The following is a 17,917-nucleotide window of genomic DNA, read 5'->3' as shown; positions in this document are numbered from 1 at the left end:
GTTTTTTTTTTTTCTTTTTTTTTTCTTATCTCGAAGTTTTGCTTCTATTGGTCTTCTTGGAGAAAGTTATTTTACTGAGGCCTGTATCACCAACGATTTTTTTCAGTTTGTTGTCTTTCTCAAAGTATATGCACTTACTTTTTTTTTGTTTGAATATGCACTTACGTTTAGTGGTACTGGTGTAAAAAATAAGTACGGCTTTTTCTCTGTGTGAATAGTCATGGATTGGAGTCTCCTTTCCTTAGACCATCTCTAATGGTTAGGCTAAAAGCTAAAATTTTTAGTCCAGAAATAATTTTTTTGTTCCAACCGTTCTAGTCTAAAATTTTAGCCCGGGATTATTAAAGAATGAACTTAGGCTCTTTTTTTCCTTAAATTAATTTAAAAAAAAAAATACATATGTAGACTATCGTAAATTAATTTTATGAACATTTTAATCTAAAAATATTTAAATTCCGATAAATATTGAAAAATCACTAAATTTTCACAAAGCAAGCCTTCAACTTTCAATTCACCAACCGTTCCGCCGCCATTGCAATTTTCTTGAAACTTTGCAATGATTTTATCCCACAAAACTTTCTTATTTTGATTTGTGCCAGCCACCATCTTCGCTAACAGAAACTCATGCCAAATATAAAGTAACATCTTCCTTACAGGTCAAATTACAACCTCTAATATGCTCTTTTGCCATATTGAACAATTTGGAAATGGTAGAAAGATAATTTGGAAGAATTGTAGGAGAAAATTGAGTTTTGTGTGGATGTTTGAACAAATATATAGATATTTATAGAGTTTTTTGAAGAATTTTGAGTTAAATAATTTTTTTTAATTATTTTAGCCGTTGGATTTAAATTTGGGTCGTTAGATCTTTTTTTTTTACTGTTAGATTTGATTATATTCAATCTTAACCGTTGAATTCAATGTATTTTAAAATAACATATTTAAAAAAAAAAAATTAAATTTGAATTTGGAAAGCAACCTATTAAAAAAAAAAAAAAAAAAAAAAAAAAAAAAAACGCGCTGTTGGCACTAAACGAGGAGAGGGAAACCTTCGAACCTTCCCTTCAATTTCTTGGATAAAGGAAGGAAACTTTCCTCCTCCTGCAAAACAAAACAAGTCTCCGTTTACCTGATCTCAAGACGATCAATCGCCTCACCCCGTCCGCATTTGATTCATTGCTTGATACGCACGCAACTCACTCAAACCCAGTTTCTACAAGTTTCCAGGTTTGATTTTAAATTTCAACATCTGTTTTTGCAATTCAAAACTTTTATAATTTTGTCTGAAGGTATGTATTTTACGGTTGCTGCTTAGAACAGAGCTGATGGATTCAGATAACGGGACGCCGCGGCCTCGGCCTCCTCAAGGTGATGGATTCAGAGCAGGCCAGGGCGATTGGAGGAGTCAATCTCTGCCGTGTTCACGACAAGAAATTGCCATCAAGATGTAAGTTGTTTTTTTTTGTTTGTTTGTTTATGGAGTTGAGATTGTAATTCGATAGATAATATTCTACTAAGTAATATTCGTTTACTTACATGAATTCCGTGAACGTGAATATACGTTCATACAACTGTACTTTAATTCGAATCTGTTGCATGTAAAGATTCGATACATTGAAGACGCATCTTTCCTCATCTGGCCAAGAGGAATTACCAGAACTCATGAAAATTGCTGCAGTCTTTGAGGAAAATGTTTATACTTCTGCCACAAGCCAGGTACTTGTGTAAATCTCCGGGTTACTTCTTCATGGTATAAATCTCGGGGTCCTACTTATCATGGATTTCATTTTTCAGTGGGATTATCTACAGAAGATTTCTACAAAGATGTTTACTGTGGAGGCCAAGTCTCCGAACACAATATTGGACACTTCTTTACAAGCTAACTCTTCTGGTAATCGAAACCACCCCCTTTGTCTTCCTGCTTGCATGCTTTTTGACATGGAGGTACTGTTATCTTTGTAAATAATGGGTTAAGGTCGAAAGACACATTTTTGATACACATTTTCAGCCTTGAGATTGAACACATATTAACCGTAGCGATTGAATCATTAGAACTATAATTAAACATTCATGTTGTTACGACGAAGGTAACATAAGTGCACAACTTACAGAAACAGACACTCTGTCTCTTCTTTAAATCGTAGGTTCCTCTCTTGCTGCTCAACTTTCTTCATAGTTCTTTTCCTCTGAAACTCTCTCTCATCAATTAATTATGGTATGTTTGGGTGACGGATTTTCAAATTCCAAGAGATTTAGACAAAGTGAATAAGAAATATGGATCACAGACAGTTAGATAGCAGGTATTAGAAATGTACCGCATGAGGATTACGAATGTATGTAAGAGAGATTTATAAATAACTCTTTTCAAGTAGTCATTTGCAAATCCTCTCACATGATTTTTGTAATGCTTATGTGATGCATTACTAATTCCTCATATCTAAACTTTTTGTGACCTATAACTTCTTCACTTTGCCTAAATTCCGTGGAATTTGGAAGTCCCTCACCAAACGTACGCTAAATCTAAAGAAACTGGAAGAAAAATCTTATCTGAAATGTCCATGCATGATCCTGGTTTCTTAAGCACTTGGGCACCCAGTGTGCGCTCAAAATTTTCATGTGAGTTAGATTGATTCTTTAAAACATTACATTGCATGTTTTTGCAGGATCATTATTGATACATTTGGTTCGCATTTTTCTTGACCAATGTTCCGAAGGTAAAGCTGTTCTGAAATTTTTTCATATGACCTACAATATTTTTGTATAACTTTTTACCGATTCTAGATTCCCCAGCACTGACAAGACATGCAAATGAGGCTGTTTGGCAGGGGGATGTCTATCAAAAGGTAAGCTGCTTTGACATGCCCCTAAATGGCTAGGATATGTAGAAGATGCTATTTTGGCCTTCCTCTCGGGTGGGGATTATATACTGGTGTTCATATGTGATGAAGGATTAAAAAGGAAACTAGAAACAGCCTTTTCAGGATTCATCCTGCTTTATCAGGAATGGTGACTACAGCTTGAACCAGACGACATGGTGCTAATACCGTAGGAATACATTATTCAATGGTTGAAGATGAAAGAATTCTATTATTTTCATAAGTTCGCATTGGTGTGTTCTATATTGCTTAAAGAACAGGCAATTGGTAGTAAACTAGGAATTTACTATGAACTTTATTAGTAATCGAAAATAAGTTTGAAAGCCCTGGCTACCGATCATCACGTGAAGCTTAACTGTGTTACATAAGTTATATGTGAATTCATGCTTTCTGGACGCATGGTGGCATGCACAAGCTCTTGATATTGGGTTGGTTTTTTATTTTTTATTTTTTATTTTTTTTATTTTTTATTTTAAATCAAGTAAAAGCTTTAATAGATGCGGTAAATGATGAGCTAGTAAGAAACAAAGAATCTTAGTGCTGCTATGGTGTTTGGAAACATGTATCTGTTTCTAATCATATTGGCTTGCTGTATCTGATTTGAAGATCAAAGACATGAAGGAGATGTACTTACCCGAACTGAGTGAAATGTATCAGAAGATTGCTAATAAAATTCAGCAGGTATGTAATCACTCCCTCATAATTTGTTGCTTTACTTTTGTAGTTTTACCCTTAAATAGTCTTTCCCTTCAAGGTTATCGTCGTGGTGGTTATGGTAGATGCCTTGTAATGACTGCTCTCCTTTTTAACTGTTGCTGCAGTGTGGAATGGCTACATGAAATTTTTTTAACATACCAAAAATGCCTTGTTACTTCTTATATTGCTTTTCTTTTGCTTACTTATGTCTTGTATTCTTTCTTATTTCGCATTGCATTATTTTCTGAAAGTCTTGTTACCATACCAGCACGAATATTGTCTTTCAACGCAACCAAAATCAGAGGAGCTTGAGAAGCTAAAAATGTTCAAGACGATGTTGGAGCGTGTTATATTAGTCTTGCAGGTTTCCAAAAGTAGCATTTCACCTAGTTTGAAGGACAAGTTGTGCTTATATGAGAAGCAAATTATAAACTTTATTAATACAAACAGACCAAGGAAGCCAGTTTTATCTCTGCAGCAAGGGCAGCTCTTCTCACCTCAAATACACGACATGCAGCCGTCACAATTTCACACTACTCAAGTCCATCTTGAAAATCAAATGAACCCATTGCTGCAGAACAACATGACTAGGTTGCAGCAAAATTCTGTGTCTTCTGTAGCTGGGGTTTCAAGGGCACAGAAGAACATGTTGACTGTGGGCATAAAACGAGACAGGGAAGAATGTCTTGAAGCATCATGTCAGGTATCAGGAACCACACTTCAACAACAAAATTCAAGGGATCAACAAAAGCAACTGCATCAATCACAAGGAGCCCTTCCTGAGACGCCATCAAGTATGTATTTGTTCTTTTTCTTTCTAATTTTTTACTTTTTTACAGTTATGCAGCTCGTGTTGTCCTTTTTATGCATCTGCTTTCACGTTATTCAGATTATCATGTATGAGTGTTTTGTAATTTTATTTTGCTTTTATATTACTTTTCAATTTGGGCCTGTTTTATCATATTACATTATGGTTAACGTTGTCATTGTTATATGAATTTATCTGGTTGTGTCAGTTGAACAGGCTACTTTATTTCTTATGCCTGCCTCATGTACATATGGCTGTAAACCGTCTGGAAAATAATCAAAGTTTGAATGTTATCTTCTCATAATTGGACTTCTGATATTAAACAACATTGACCTGAATTTGGCTTGGTGAACCGAATATCTTTCATTCCTTTTGATAGCGTGAAATATGGTTGTTTTATAGATAAAGCATTCCTAAAGGAGGCTTATTATTAGGCCGTTTTGATCAAGCGTTTGGTGGCCATTTACTAATGTAGTTTCCCATGACCATAACATTGACAATCTAGTGAATTTTTAGTCCTGTTCTGCTTTGGCCTGTGCAGTTTCTAGTTTGTCTGCATACTGCTCATATCTTTTATTTACAAAAGTACATTTTTAAATTCCGGCATGACAGTTTTCCATACATTTTCTCCCAGACTAATGCTCATTATGAAGTTTTTGTACAATCTTGTGTGCAAACATTGACGTATATTTCTGCAATTTATATGGACATCTCTAGATTGCAGGGTCCAGACTGGGAATGCAACTGTGGGTGATTGGCAAGAGGAGGTCTTTCAGAAAGTAAGACGTTTCGCTTGTTGTCCATACAACTATACTGATGCAAAATTGCCTTGAATAGTGATTTTCATTCTAGTCTTATTAAGTTGCCTATCATCGGCTGGGAATTTAACTAAAGCTCGCTTCTCCGGGCACTCTTGTTGATGCATTAAACAGAAAAACTTAGATTGATGCAGGAGTGAGCGACTAAGAAACCCAAAAATGTTGTGATATTATTATGCTGTCACCAAGCATGCAGCTGCAACAATGTTTCTAATCATCTTTGACTTGCTGAATTTGACATGCAGATCAAAGTCATGAAGGAAATGTACTTGCCCGAGCTAACTGGAATTCATCAGAAAATTATTACTAAACTTCAGCAGGTATGCAATTACTTTATCGTTTTTCCTCATCATTTGTTTCTCTACTTTTCCCATTAATTAGTAGCTTTCCATTCAAGGCTATCATGGCAATGCTTTGTGAATCTGTGATAGATCCCTTCGGTTGGATCTCCTTTTTAAGTATCGTCCCAATTTAGACTGTATATGGCATTGTCACCACACCATCAATGCTGAAAACATTATTTGCTACAAAGTCTTGTTACTTCTTATATTGCTGTTCTTTTGCTTACTCGTGTCTGTTCTCTCTGTTTGGCAGCTCGTTTCTGTTCCAGAATATTCAGAACGGAGTGATAAGCTAAAAATGTTCAAGACCATGATCGAGCGCCTCATATCAACCCTACAGATTTCCAAAAATTACATTACACCTGGTTTGAAAGACAAATGGGGCTTATATGAGAAGCAGATACTAAACGTCATTGATGCAAAAAGACCTAGGAAGCAGATCCCCTCGTCTGATTTGCACTCCACCCAGCAGCCATACTCTCAACGCCTTGCCGCAGAAGTAAAACTAGAGCAAATAGAAGGCGAGGGTTACTGAGCTATGTGCCGTGGTATGAATTTGCTACTACATCTGTAGAGAAGACAAATGTTGCTCCATCATTTTCGCCATCAAGAAGTGGCCTATCGAGCTTAGTATAATCTCTTGTTAATATGTAGTACATTTACAGCCCTATCTGGTGTTCCCCTCCTAAGGATAAGCAGTCTCTGGTTAGAAGCAATTTTTTTGTAGACAATGATGTAACACATGCATCCTTAGCTAGTGAAAAAATGATTTTTGAACTCTCATATTTCTCTTCTAGCGTTAAGGTTGAATATGATCAAAGGAAAATCAAGGAACAAAACAAGCTGAGGAGTGCAGAAGGAGAAAGCGATGTGAAAACAGTTGGATAAATTAGACGTAGGAAAAAGTGGTATCGTGAATTTACTAACAAAGGAAGAAAAATAATGAGATTTTTATGTAATTAAAATTTAAATTTTGAGTGCTAGTAGAGTACAAGCGGCATGAAAAGAATTGAGAAGGCTGAAATGAAAAGGTAAGTGAAAAGGTTGCTAGCATTTCTCATTACAAACATGTCAAAGGTTTGAGATGTGTAATTTGAAGGGATTCAACAGTTAAGCTAGATCCCTTGAAACTTAGAAAACGCTCGTCTAAACATAGCATAAGGGAAAAATCCCCAGCTGTCTAGAGCAAAAACCAAAGAAAAATTCTCTGCTACCGGCTCCCACTTTGGCTTTGGAGTCGGAAGCAATTATTTTGAAATCATTCTTAGTCTCTTCCCTCTCCCCTTCCATTTACTTCGGTGTAGAATTATCTCCATGAAACAATGTAGTTGCCATGATAGTCATCGTCTTTTGGCCCACGCACACAGTAAACACAAGGTTTGGATCCAATTATCATCCTCTATTTAGGGTTGAAGTTGGAAGCCATGAAACGGATTGCGTCGGAATTGGATTCAAGCCAGAATGACACTTTGAGTTTAGATTATCATGTTTTTGTTGTCCTTTTTATGAAAAGTGATTTTTGCATCCACATATTTCTCTTCAAACAAGTTTTTACAATTTGTAAACATACTTGGATGGTCAAAGATTTATAATGTGACAGAATCAGCAACACTTAATTTAAATTACCAAAAGGTAAAATGTCGAAAACACATGAAAAAAAGAAAGGAATCCTCATCAAGAACACAAATAAATAGATTACAAACATCCAGAATCTGCACACTTGGCCCAGAATCTGAACAGGCACAAAATTAATTGATCAAGCAGCACTCATACAGTCTTCCCACCCTCCATACTTGGAACTCAAGTTTCCTCCCCCATTCTGCTCTGCATATTCTGCGACAACCGCTCGCACACACATGTCCCACGTCCTTGCTATCTCCCCAAGTGACAAGGGTTCCGTCAGCCTCCGGAGCGACATATTCAGCTTTGATTTTACCTTTGCTGAAAGATCTTCTAGCTCATCACTGCCAGACCAACAATGGATTAAATCAAAAGGACAAATGGAAACTGTACCTTCTCTAAGTACTACAAGAACTGAAGAAACATGGCAATGTTATTGTGAACAACAAGAACCGAAAAAACATGGCAAATAATTAGCGGTAGGTTCTCATTCTAATAACTGTGCGCTGTATACATGGAGGATGATAGTTGGTTCGTCGCTGTATACATGGAGGATGATAGTTGGTTCGGGATGTAGAATGATACTTATAATAAACAGAACAAATACAAAGAAAAAGTCCTGATGTCTCACCCGACTTCCACTCTCAATTTGTCTAGAAATATGGGAGAGCACAATGGATAATTTGCAGGAACAAGCAATCGTAAAGGCTGGATTGGAAGCTGCATAGACATTAACAGCAAAATCAATACAGGAATAGAAAAATCACATGTATGGTTTCTCATTCACATCTAGACTAGTGTGTAAAAGTAAAGCATACCATTTGAGCTGAAGGGTGCTGTGACCTCAGATTGGGATTGATGGTCACGGGAATGAAGGAGCACCGGACAATGGTTCCTTGACCACCTCTAAATTGAGCTGAGACTACTGTTGGAGGGGTATCTTCGTCACTGACATCTAATACAGTGTCTATTAGTTGGTGGTTAATTGCTGTAATTTCTTCAAACAGGGTTTGATTCACCTGAAACATGTAATATACTGTAACTGTAAGGATCATTTGATTTGTTTACCGACTAATAAATTCAAAACTAAGACTTGCCCCAGTAACCCTACCGGGAGTCATACTTCATGAGTTGCACAAAGTAATCAACTCTCTCTGCCTCAACAATTATGAATCAATTTCAAAACATTATACCAATTGATATGCTGAGAAACCTATCACAAAATGCAACTTTCCTGGCTTGAATATGGAGAAAATATAATATGCCAATAATGTTGAGAACCGATACATATTTTACAAAGATGACCGGGAAAAAGAATCTCTAATCTACATTTCAAACATACATGGATAAGAGAGCGATTGTTAGAATCTAAGCTTAAGAACTATAACAGAACACATAAAATGTATATATGAACTTTAATACTTTTATGAAATTAGGTTAAGCTATGGGTTGCTATAATAAAAACAAACCTAAAGGAAATGTGAGATACGACGAGAGGTTTCCTGTCATAGAAGTCAGACAGTTATTGAAAATGAAAGAAAGAAAATAGAAGACAAAAGTATTTGGGTCCTTGAGTAGAAGACAAAGAGGGAGATGACTTTTTTTTTTTTATCAGAGGGTGAAGGCAATAATAATGACCGAACCCTAAAAACCAAAAGGATAACTCTGATGATAGTTTCTCAACTAAATTGATGTTCTGTTGAAACAGCATCCATGAGATGGCATTACTATTAGATAAAATTATAAGCTTCATAGGATTTAGAAAAGAAAAAGAAAACTCTCAGAGTAGCATCATACCTCAATCTTAGGCCTTTTGATATAAGATATTGCAGTTGATTCCAAGTCAAATATCTCCGTATCACTCAGCCTTGAACTACCATAGATACTTCCAGTTGCTGAGGCATCAACATTAATTGGTGACGTACTTCTGCAGCGTTTCATATTTTTTGTTCCAAAGGTCTTATCTTGCCATGCCAAATAACTCTTCTGCAAACGAGAATTAGTCATGCCCACAAAATCCTCACCAACCAAACCTCTAGATCCCGTAAGTGTTGCTGATCCTGATATCCTATCAGTTGTACAAACTACAGAGCCAATGTCCAAAATAGCAGCACTTAGTGCTTTAGATGACATCATGTTCACCTGAAATGGAAAAGAAAATAACATTTCATCTTATAATCCCAATTTTGATGTTATGCAGTAAATCCAACACTTTCTAAAAGACTAAAACAATCAAAGAGGAACTTGCAACAGTTCAAACTAACCACTTCAATTAAGCGCTGAATAGGCTGCTTAGAAGCACTTAACTCATCAGACATTATTGTAGATGTATTACAATGAATGTCGTTACTGGATTCTTCAAGTAAGAGTGAAGCAGATATCCCAGGAGTGCTGATGGCAACGGGTGATGTGGATTTTGGTGCACCATCTATTACATGATCTCCAATAGTTCTAGCATTCAATAGGGATGAAGTATCAGACATAGGTATCTCAAAATCTCCTGGGACAGACGATGAAGGCAAGGGAACCAAACAAGAAGTTTTAGTAGAGGGTGTGTTTATGGGATAGAAAGTGGTTCTAGCTTCTGTAAGAGGCACCAGAATATTTTTCTTGTCAATAGTAGAAAACCTAGGAACTTGTGAACAGGAAGAACCATGAGTTTTGGGCGAAGCAGTAGGAAATGAAGCTCTGGATTGAAACTTTAGCAGCCCGCTATGATGTTGCTCAATTTGCTTTTGTACTGACTGCTGCAGCATCTCATGCCAATCTTGAGGTTCTTGCTTCAGGGTCTGAGTCTGCACATCCCGCTCCTCTTTAGGTTGTTTCAGGTGCATCTCTTGGAGTGTATTACAACTTGACTCAAAAGCATTCACATTTGACTGTGGTCCATGCACCGAGCTATGTGACAACAAGGTCTTAACATTTGCTTGTTGGAGATTGGTTCTAGGAATATTTAAGGTTCCTGAGGAGACCTGCTGCACTACGTTAAATGAGTCTATCTTTCCTGAATATGTCTCAGTCGGCTGCAGGGTTGGGCACTCAGATACAGAATTAGAATCGTTAACCCAGTTTGTTGCATTGCTCCGCTGCATTGTTGTTGCAGAATCCTGTGAGTTCGCTGACTGAAATGTTGGCTTCTTTTTGTCTTGCTGTGTCTGAACTGGAGGAGTTTGAGAATGAAGTTGCACAAATTGACCGGTAGAGTTCACATCAGAAGAACATTGTGCATGCTGCTGTGAGGGACCAGAATTTCCCCTTCCACGTACGCTAAGAATAGAAGTAATGAACTTCTCATATACACCCAGGTTCTCCTTGGACGAAGGTACAACTTTGCTTTTAGGCAAATTTAGATTAGAAATGATTGACTTCACCCTATTCCTCAATGCATTAAGTTTCTCAATACTGACTGTTTCTGTCTGTTGAGAGACAGAGTTGAGCTGGAAAATTAAGAGAACTTTAAAAAAATAATCATAGAAATTTGTCATCTATGGAATTTTAATGTAAAAGAACAAAGCGATTGATCTCATGTTGGATACCTAAAGCAGAAAATTTGAAGTGAAGGATAATTTACCTGCTGGAGCCTACATGTTATTGTCTTATACATATCAGCCAGAGGTATTAAATACTTGCTTTTTAGACTTTGAAGCTGCAAAGTTACATTTCAGAAAATTATTCAGTCACAGCTTTAACTCTTTGATTAACTGCCCTACACAACAATGGGCAGATAGTAATTTTACTGACAAAATCAGGAAGAGAGAGAGAGAGAGAGATTACCATCTGATAGGCTTCCTCTTGCCCGTTATCTGTACATGAAACCCTTCCCTCAGATGTAGAAGTTAGCGTTCCTGTCAAACGAGTATATAAAAATGGCGAGCAAGTCAACTGAGAGTAGATCTGACAGGATGAAAGCGGAAATAAGGTGATGATGGGATGTAATTCTACAAAGGGTTTGCAGATAAATATCCATACAGAAAGATATATAGACATCCCAAGAAGTGAGCCCTTCTTCGTTTTAACTAACAATCAAGGATGATTTCCAAAATCCACAGAATTCCAGAAATTGGCAATGAGTTTAGAAAGACCGAGCTTGTAACATATCTTTATTGCAGATAAATATATTTCCTAGAAGCCAGCTAATATAGTTGGACATATTTTATGGTTTGTTAATAGATCATTCAAAAATTTCATAATAATATTGCAACTACAAACGCATAATCACATGAAGATGTATTATTGCGCTGCTAAAAGATATGAGAATCCAGAAAAACTGCAAGACAAATGAACCAACCAGGGCTCATACCGAAGAGAGAGTCATGTCAATCAATAGATAACAAAACCAATCAACAAAATAATAAGAAAAAAGGCAGTCAGAACATAATTTTCAAGTATCTATCCCAAATGTTACAACAAAGTTAGAACTAATTTTAACAACGAACTACATATGTTTGTGAGGTAATTTTGATAATCAGCTTGATTAGAACTAGCCTGTACCAGTTAGAAGTTCATCACACATCCGGAATAGGATCATAGAAACTAGCAACTCAATAATATATCAATGATGTATCTAGGAAGGTGTTTCTACTTATTTTCTTATTTAATAAATCTACTTTTTTTCTACTGAAACATGATTCAGTTTCACAGTAATTTTACCTGATGTTTGATATGCTTGCTGCTGATCTTGTGCTGATGGATTTGGCAATTGTTTCAACTTCTCTGGCTGTGTTTGAGTGTTCAGTCGTCTCTCAAGAGAGTGTGGTTGTGGTTCTTGATCTTTATTTGGTAGCCGTGAGCTTTGTTGTAGCACAGAAATATTGTTTCTTTTGCCCAATTGCTCGTGATGTGCACTTGAAAGATTTGTTTTCTGTACCTGAAACCATTGTTGTACATTATTCTGTTGGCATGGTGACCTGGACTGTTGCTGCTGCAAGTTAAGGACGCCATTTGGTTGCCCATCTAAGTGACTCTGTTGTGTATTAGTAGCAGTCAACTTTCTCTCTATCAAATGTGCTTGCATTTGTGATTGCATTAATGGGTTCTGTGAACTTGATGATACATTTTGATGAATATCCGGAATCACTTGTGATTGGTTTGTTTGCCTAAAGGCTATCTGTGACTGATTCTTAATCCTCGACTGTATTTTCTGATGGAAAGAAGACATCGGATCCTGCCAAATATCAGAAAGTGGAGAAACACATGTCTCAGAAGGGCACATGACAGGAGTTTGCAACATAGATTGTTGAGAGGTCTGCTGCTGAGTAGGGTTTAAGAGTTTCTGTTGGTAGTGGTGTTGCGGCTGTAGTTGCTTTTGCTGGGTTACATATGAGGGTGAGATATTTTCCTGCCAGACCTGCTTACAAAGATGAGGATTTTGCTGCTCATGGTTCTGCTGAGTAACAATCTGGGGTGAATTTTGTCTCCCTTGCTCCTGTCTCATATTATTGGCAGTAATATTATAAGGTTGCCCACGCCCTGATAAATTTAGTATAGACCTCTGTGAATTACCAAAGACATTCTGCGAATTGGAATTTTCACTAGCATTATTTGGCAAAGGAACCTGAGGCGTAACACTGACAGTGGGCTGTGCAGATGCTAAGTTAGTAAAACCTCCACCAGATGCAATGTTATCTCGAACACTAGGCAGTGAATGTTGTTCATGTGCTTGAGACGGAGCTGTGGATTGAACAGAAATTGATTGGCCTTGCGCACCACCTTGGGGATGAATACCATAAGATGTTATTATAAAATAAGGATCAAAATATCAAGACGAATTAATTGAAATTAGGTGAAGAGTACAAGAAATATATGTAAAAGATCCTGAAACGGAATCCTAGTAGTTACAACTTTCCATTGTAAGTTCGATTCCTGATGTTAGGCATTATAATGGTGGGTTGAAGCACACATGCGACAAGTATTAGAATATAAAATAATTATTGTCTCGTGTCGGAAAGCATAAGCTTCTGAGAATATGATGACCAACAAATTCATCAATATGTATCTGTCACTACTGGAAAATAGTATAACAAACGTGGAAAGCAAATGATGGGAATGTGTGTGTGTGTGTGTGTGTATAGTGCAAGCATAGACCAAACGAAAATGTTCATAGAAAGGATTTTGTAGCCACCAAAGATAAAAAAAAAACAGTTCTTAGATTTTCCCTACAAAAACCCATAAGTAATCTTCTGTTTTATGATTTTAAAAAGTTGATTATGCAGATAAGGAAGATGATATCATGTATATGTATATCCAACGAAGATATATAAAACGACAGAACAAGCTAACATCACACTACATGTTAACACCATTCCAGGTTTAAGAGAAAAATATAATGCACTTAAACAGTCAATTTAGAAGCAAAAAGTTGAAGAAGATGATATTGCTAAGCTCAATAATTTAGTTTCCAAAATAATGTCATACCTGGATTCAAGTTTTTTGACGAAGATTCCAATTCTTCCAACTTTGATTTGATCCGCAGTATATATTCTTGCTAAATTAAACAAGAAATGTTTATTTCAGACTGATAAAAAAAAAATTACTCAACTATGAAAATAAAAAAAGACGTCAGTGAACTGCAAAGATGACTTCTAGGTTTATTTCTAAATTAAAGAGAGGTTCTTAGGTTCAAGAAGGGCAATACTGTGAAGAAAAGAATAGAAATATAAGCTTGAGAAGAAGGCACTGATAACTTAAGGTACCTGGTCTCTGGAAACCATATAAACCTTTTCCTCGAAATTTACAGAAATCCTCTTGTAATCAGACATATGTTTCTCGTGCTCAGAAAATGGAACACGCTTCATTAAGGTATTTAAACTGCATGAGAAATTGTTCTAGAGTCAGAATGTATTGGCCATGCCTGATCAATTAATTTGGGAATTTTATTTGTAAACCAATTAGAACTGAAACAACAGTGGTAATACATATCCAGCCTATCAGAAGATAAGTTAAATATTTGCTTTCCAGGCTTGCCAATTGGTCATCCTGAAGCTCTCCCAAGTTCAGCCTTCATAAAGTGTAGCATGTCTAAATTGAATTTTCTCTCATTTTTTTAAGTACTAAAACAAATTTTAAAGTACTAATCCAAAAATGTAATAATAAGACAAAATCAAAGTAATAAAAAAAAAAAAGGACAATCCTAACGGGGGAATTCAAATGATGCTTTATATGAAATAATGAAATTCAACTTACACTTTATTCACAACTTTTTCTCGAGACTCTGCAGGAAATTTAGTTCTCCAATTGACTGGATCCATATTGAGTTCAGCTTGAGCGTGCCCTTAATAATGAGTATCCATAAACAACAGACATTGAGTTAGTTATAAAGCTATGTAAAGGACTTCACAAGCAATAACATTTAAAAGAACAAATAGCACATACAGAAATGCAAACACTAAGGAGAGCTAAATAAACTTTAAATAAAAAACCCTCCCAAATGACAAACTACAAGTTATTTATAGCACAATAAATACATGCCTTTGTCTCTGTTAAACATTTTTATCGGTTTCAGGTAATTAAAGCCATCTACAAAGCAAATTTATAGGAAGCATCTCCATTGACTAGAATTAAATAAAATCATTTGCACCTCCCTCAATCAAATGATAATTATAAAAGACCATGCTTAGGAAAGACAGGAGCCAAATTTATCTCCCTATACAATGGGAGACCAAAACTTAGAAGCAACTGGTTTTTATCTTCTCTAATTATAGAAGGCAGATAGTAATTCTTCATTTTAAAAAAAAAAATTAAGATAGTAGGTCTTACAAGATCGCATCCTATGTTTATGTTTTTTGTGATGAAATTTTACTTTTGTCCACGACTACATCATTTCAGGATCGCATTAGATTATTATATGGTTAACTGGTAAGTTTCTAACACTATTACATACTTTGTCTCATGGAACCACAGTGCATTTTAGGTTCAGGATGGAGTTATGACAAAATAAAGCATTACTACAAACAACTAAGGGGAAATATGAAAGATCATAGGAAAATTTTTTAGCAGTTTTTTAAAACGAACTTGAAGCTGCAGTGCTGCACTACATTAAAACCAAAACAATTCTGCAGAAGTGTCTCAGATTCTGCAATGTATTACCAATGATAGAATCCTAACATTCAACCTTGACTCATCTACTCAATAGCAGAATAATCAATCAATCAATATATTTCAACAACGAACTATTACATCGGCGTCACTAACTAACAAGTATGTTAGCAACAACTTAACAACTTGTTAGTTAGTGAATACCCACTAAAAAGAAGACACCTGCACAACCAATATGGCATGAATACCTGACAACCAATCTGCCAGTCCACAATAAACATCCTCTACTGTATTACTAGCTCTTTCTTCGACTTGTAACAAAAGTAATCTAATTCATACAAGCAGCAAGAGTTTTGTCGTTTAAATTCTATTAAGAGAAGCATTGGTGAATGGCTTTCCAACTATATCATATTACCATCATCCCAATTTAGTCTAAGGCCATAGATGAGCAACCAACACTAAACCTCCAAAGGGAGCTTTTTCCAAAATGCATTTTACCCTATTTTGAGTTTCACTTTGTTTTTTCTTTTTAAATCGTATAGACCCTCGACCCCCGCATCTGGATTACAGTCTCCTGAGTCTAAGGCCATAGGTAAGCAACCACCACTAAACCTCCAAACGGGAGCTTTTTCTAAAATGCATTTTACCCTATTTTGAGTTTCATTTTGTTTTTTCTTTTTAAAACGTAGAGACCCTCAACCCTGCATCTGGATTGCACTCCCTCAAGCTCTTCTTCTTCCTCTCCGCTTTCTGTTGTTGAATTAATAAATAAATAATTGGCAAACGGGTTGTGGCTTTGGATTTCCCCTTCTCCAAAACCCCAACAGTTTTCTGATTTTGAAAACCAAAACAAATAAAAAAACTCTAAAAACTGGACAAGTTGCCAAACGACATCTTGATACGTTTCATACTTCTGTTATATAAGCATGCTGCCTAAGGTCTAAAGGTACATTAACTTAAGTGATTTTTCTAATTGCAGGACAACATCGCAGGAAAAACTTTCAACAACAACAACTCTTACCCAAAAAAACAAAAAAATCAATTTAACTAGACTGATAGCAGCATTAACACGAACGGAAACATAGCATCCCAATAAAACCTCAAAACAAGAGCAGTAAAAATCCCAAAAAGAAAAACCCAAATTCAACCAATCGAATACATATTTTCAATATACACATAACCAATTCATAGAATCATCACCCAGAAAATCCCAGAAAAATTCACCAAATTAACAGAGACAAACGAAATCCCCATAGCCAGCCGCAGGTACCCAAATAAAAAGTTCAAAAAAAAAAAAAAAAAATACAGAATTAAAAATCTATAGAAAGATTTTATACCTTTTTAATCAGAAAAGGGTTTTGCGGAGGACTCGCGGCAGAGGAAAGGGCGACTGATCATCGACTGTGTGCTCAAAAGATTCTTTCCTTTCCCGCCGCTGTGTGAAGTGTACGAGTGTGTGCTTCTCATATATTAGAGGCTGTATACGTGCGTAGGTTGGTAAGCTTGACAAGCAAGGAATTAGTGTACGTGTAGATTTGTCACCGGTCATCGGTCAAGGTCATTAAATATAAATCCCCGCCAAGTGTGGATACCGTTCAAATATGGAAGTTGGGTCACATATTGGACATTTTCCCTTATTTGTTCTTTTTTTTAAGTACATTGCACATGTCCTAAGAACGTTTCGCATCTTTTCTGTCAGACGTTGTTTTGCGTTTCTAAATAACGTTAAGCATCTTTTTTGGTTGTATATTTCACATCTCGTATGAGCGTTACTTGTCTATTCTGTTTCATTGCACATTTTTTAAGAACATTAACCAGTCTGTCAAGGTTCCATGTAAATTATTTTTAAATGACTGAGTAATGGTAAGAACATCAATGGCGCAGATATACATCTTTTCGAATTGGGTACATGCACATGTACTAAGAGCATTATGCATCTGTTCTGTTAGGTTTCATTACACATCTACTAAGAGCGTTACGACCACTCGGTCAAATTTGTTTAAGGTAATATTCTAAACTATTCTAATTTAAAAAATGGACATGACATCCACCAAGTAGGGGTGCAACTTGAGCAGGTTGGACGGATTGGATGGTCAATCCAACCCTGCCCCAACCTTCACAATTCGAGTTTGGTTTGGGTTTGGATGCATACGAGTTTAGCGGTTCGGGCTTATTCAAGTTGGATTCTGGTCCGCACAAATTTATCGAGTTCAATCTTATAACATCTTATTTTGATTTTTCAAATTCTAAACCAAACAACGTCAATATTAGTTAAAATTTCATTTACACATCATCATCCGCACAAAAGTTAAAGCAAACTACTTGGTGACTATTTCTAATGTTTCAACCATGCAAATTTACAAGATGTATGCCAAAGCTTCAACCAAAAGAAATGCAAAAGTAACACTATCATTCATTATCCATATGAAAACCAATTATAGCTCCAAGTATAGTCATTCCTAAACTTATACATAACTTATGTAATGAAGTGAGATGGGTAATATGTGCATGAGGGAATTTGGGCTCAAGATCGGATTGGGTTTAGGTTGACATGGGCGGCCAAGGCATCAACCTAACCAAACCCAGTAAATGATTGGGTAGGTTCAAGTTGGATTTAGGCAGGATTTTTCTTTCATTTTAAACCGCCCAATTGGATTTCAAATCAGGTTGGGTATGGACAAATTTAGATTGATCAAACCCAAGTTGCACCTCTATCACTGAGTA

General features: G+C 36.2%; 2 protein-coding genes across 3 annotated transcripts; one reads left to right on the top strand and one right to left on the bottom strand.

Annotated features, from left to right (window-relative positions):
• Nucleotides 1-1,028: 1,028 nt before the first annotated feature.
• LOC137746541 (mediator of RNA polymerase II transcription subunit 15a-like) lies at nucleotides 1,029-6,322 on the top strand. 2 transcript variants are annotated; one of them, XM_088681548.1, is made up of 11 exons: nucleotides 1,029-1,227; nucleotides 1,321-1,447; nucleotides 1,605-1,716; nucleotides 1,795-1,891; nucleotides 2,664-2,714; nucleotides 2,782-2,843; nucleotides 3,483-3,557; nucleotides 3,841-4,366; nucleotides 5,098-5,159; nucleotides 5,444-5,518; nucleotides 5,793-6,322. In XM_088681548.1, the coding sequence occupies exons 2-11, from the start codon at nucleotides 1,326-1,328 to the stop codon at nucleotides 6,072-6,074; spliced, it is 1,464 nt and encodes a 487-aa protein (XP_088537674.1). In that variant the 5' UTR covers nucleotides 1,029-1,227; nucleotides 1,321-1,325; the 3' UTR covers nucleotides 6,075-6,322. The 2 variants fall into 2 exon arrangements, with proteins under 2 accessions (XP_088537674.1, XP_088537671.1); XM_088681545.1 differs by having other exon boundaries at nucleotides 1,039-1,227; nucleotides 1,316-1,447.
• Nucleotides 6,323-7,124: 802 nt separating this feature from the next.
• On the bottom strand, nucleotides 7,125-16,819 carry LOC137746704 (mediator of RNA polymerase II transcription subunit 15a-like). The gene is made up of 12 exons (XM_088681541.1): nucleotides 16,531-16,819; nucleotides 14,342-14,429; nucleotides 13,852-13,966; nucleotides 13,574-13,643; nucleotides 11,810-12,868; nucleotides 10,934-11,004; nucleotides 10,731-10,805; nucleotides 9,424-10,596; nucleotides 8,957-9,301; nucleotides 7,978-8,178; nucleotides 7,791-7,879; nucleotides 7,125-7,503 (listed from the first exon to the last, which is right to left on the bottom strand). The coding sequence occupies exons 2-12, from the start codon at nucleotides 14,404-14,406 to the stop codon at nucleotides 7,296-7,298; spliced, it is 3,471 nt and encodes a 1,156-aa protein (XP_088537667.1). The 5' UTR covers nucleotides 14,407-14,429; nucleotides 16,531-16,819; the 3' UTR covers nucleotides 7,125-7,295.
• Nucleotides 16,820-17,917: the final 1,098 nt, after the last annotated feature.

The sequence above is a fragment of the Pyrus communis genome, chromosome 2 (genome assembly GCF_041283825.1).
Source record: "Pyrus communis isolate YQ-2024b chromosome 2, ASM4128382v1, whole genome shotgun sequence".
NCBI classification, from domain to species: Eukaryota; Viridiplantae; Streptophyta; class Magnoliopsida; order Rosales; family Rosaceae; genus Pyrus; species Pyrus communis.
The sequence above is the reverse complement of the archived record's forward strand: the minus strand, read 5'-3'. Positions and strand labels throughout refer to the sequence as shown.

Coding starts and splice junctions, on each gene's coding strand:
- LOC137746541 (XM_088681548.1), top strand. CDS start 1,326: ATGGATTCAGATAACGGGACGCCGCGGCCTCGGCCTCCTCAAGGTGAT. Junction 2,715..2,781: donor TCTTGACCAATGTTCCGAAG/GTAAAGCTGTTC, acceptor TACCGATTCTAG/ATTCCCCAGCACTGACAAGA. Junction 5,160..5,443: donor AAGAGGAGGTCTTTCAGAAA/GTAAGACGTTTC, acceptor TTTGACATGCAG/ATCAAAGTCATGAAGGAAAT.
- LOC137746704 (XM_088681541.1), bottom strand. CDS start 14,406: ATGGATCCAGTCAATTGGAGAACTAAATTTCCTGCAGAGTCTCGAGAA. Junction 13,967..14,341: donor GAAAAAGTTGTGAATAAAGT/GTAAGTTGAATT, acceptor TTTCTCATGCAG/TTTAAATACCTTAATGAAGC. Junction 10,806..10,933: donor AAGAGGAAGCCTATCAGATG/GTAATCTCTCTC, acceptor GTAACTTTGCAG/CTTCAAAGTCTAAAAAGCAA.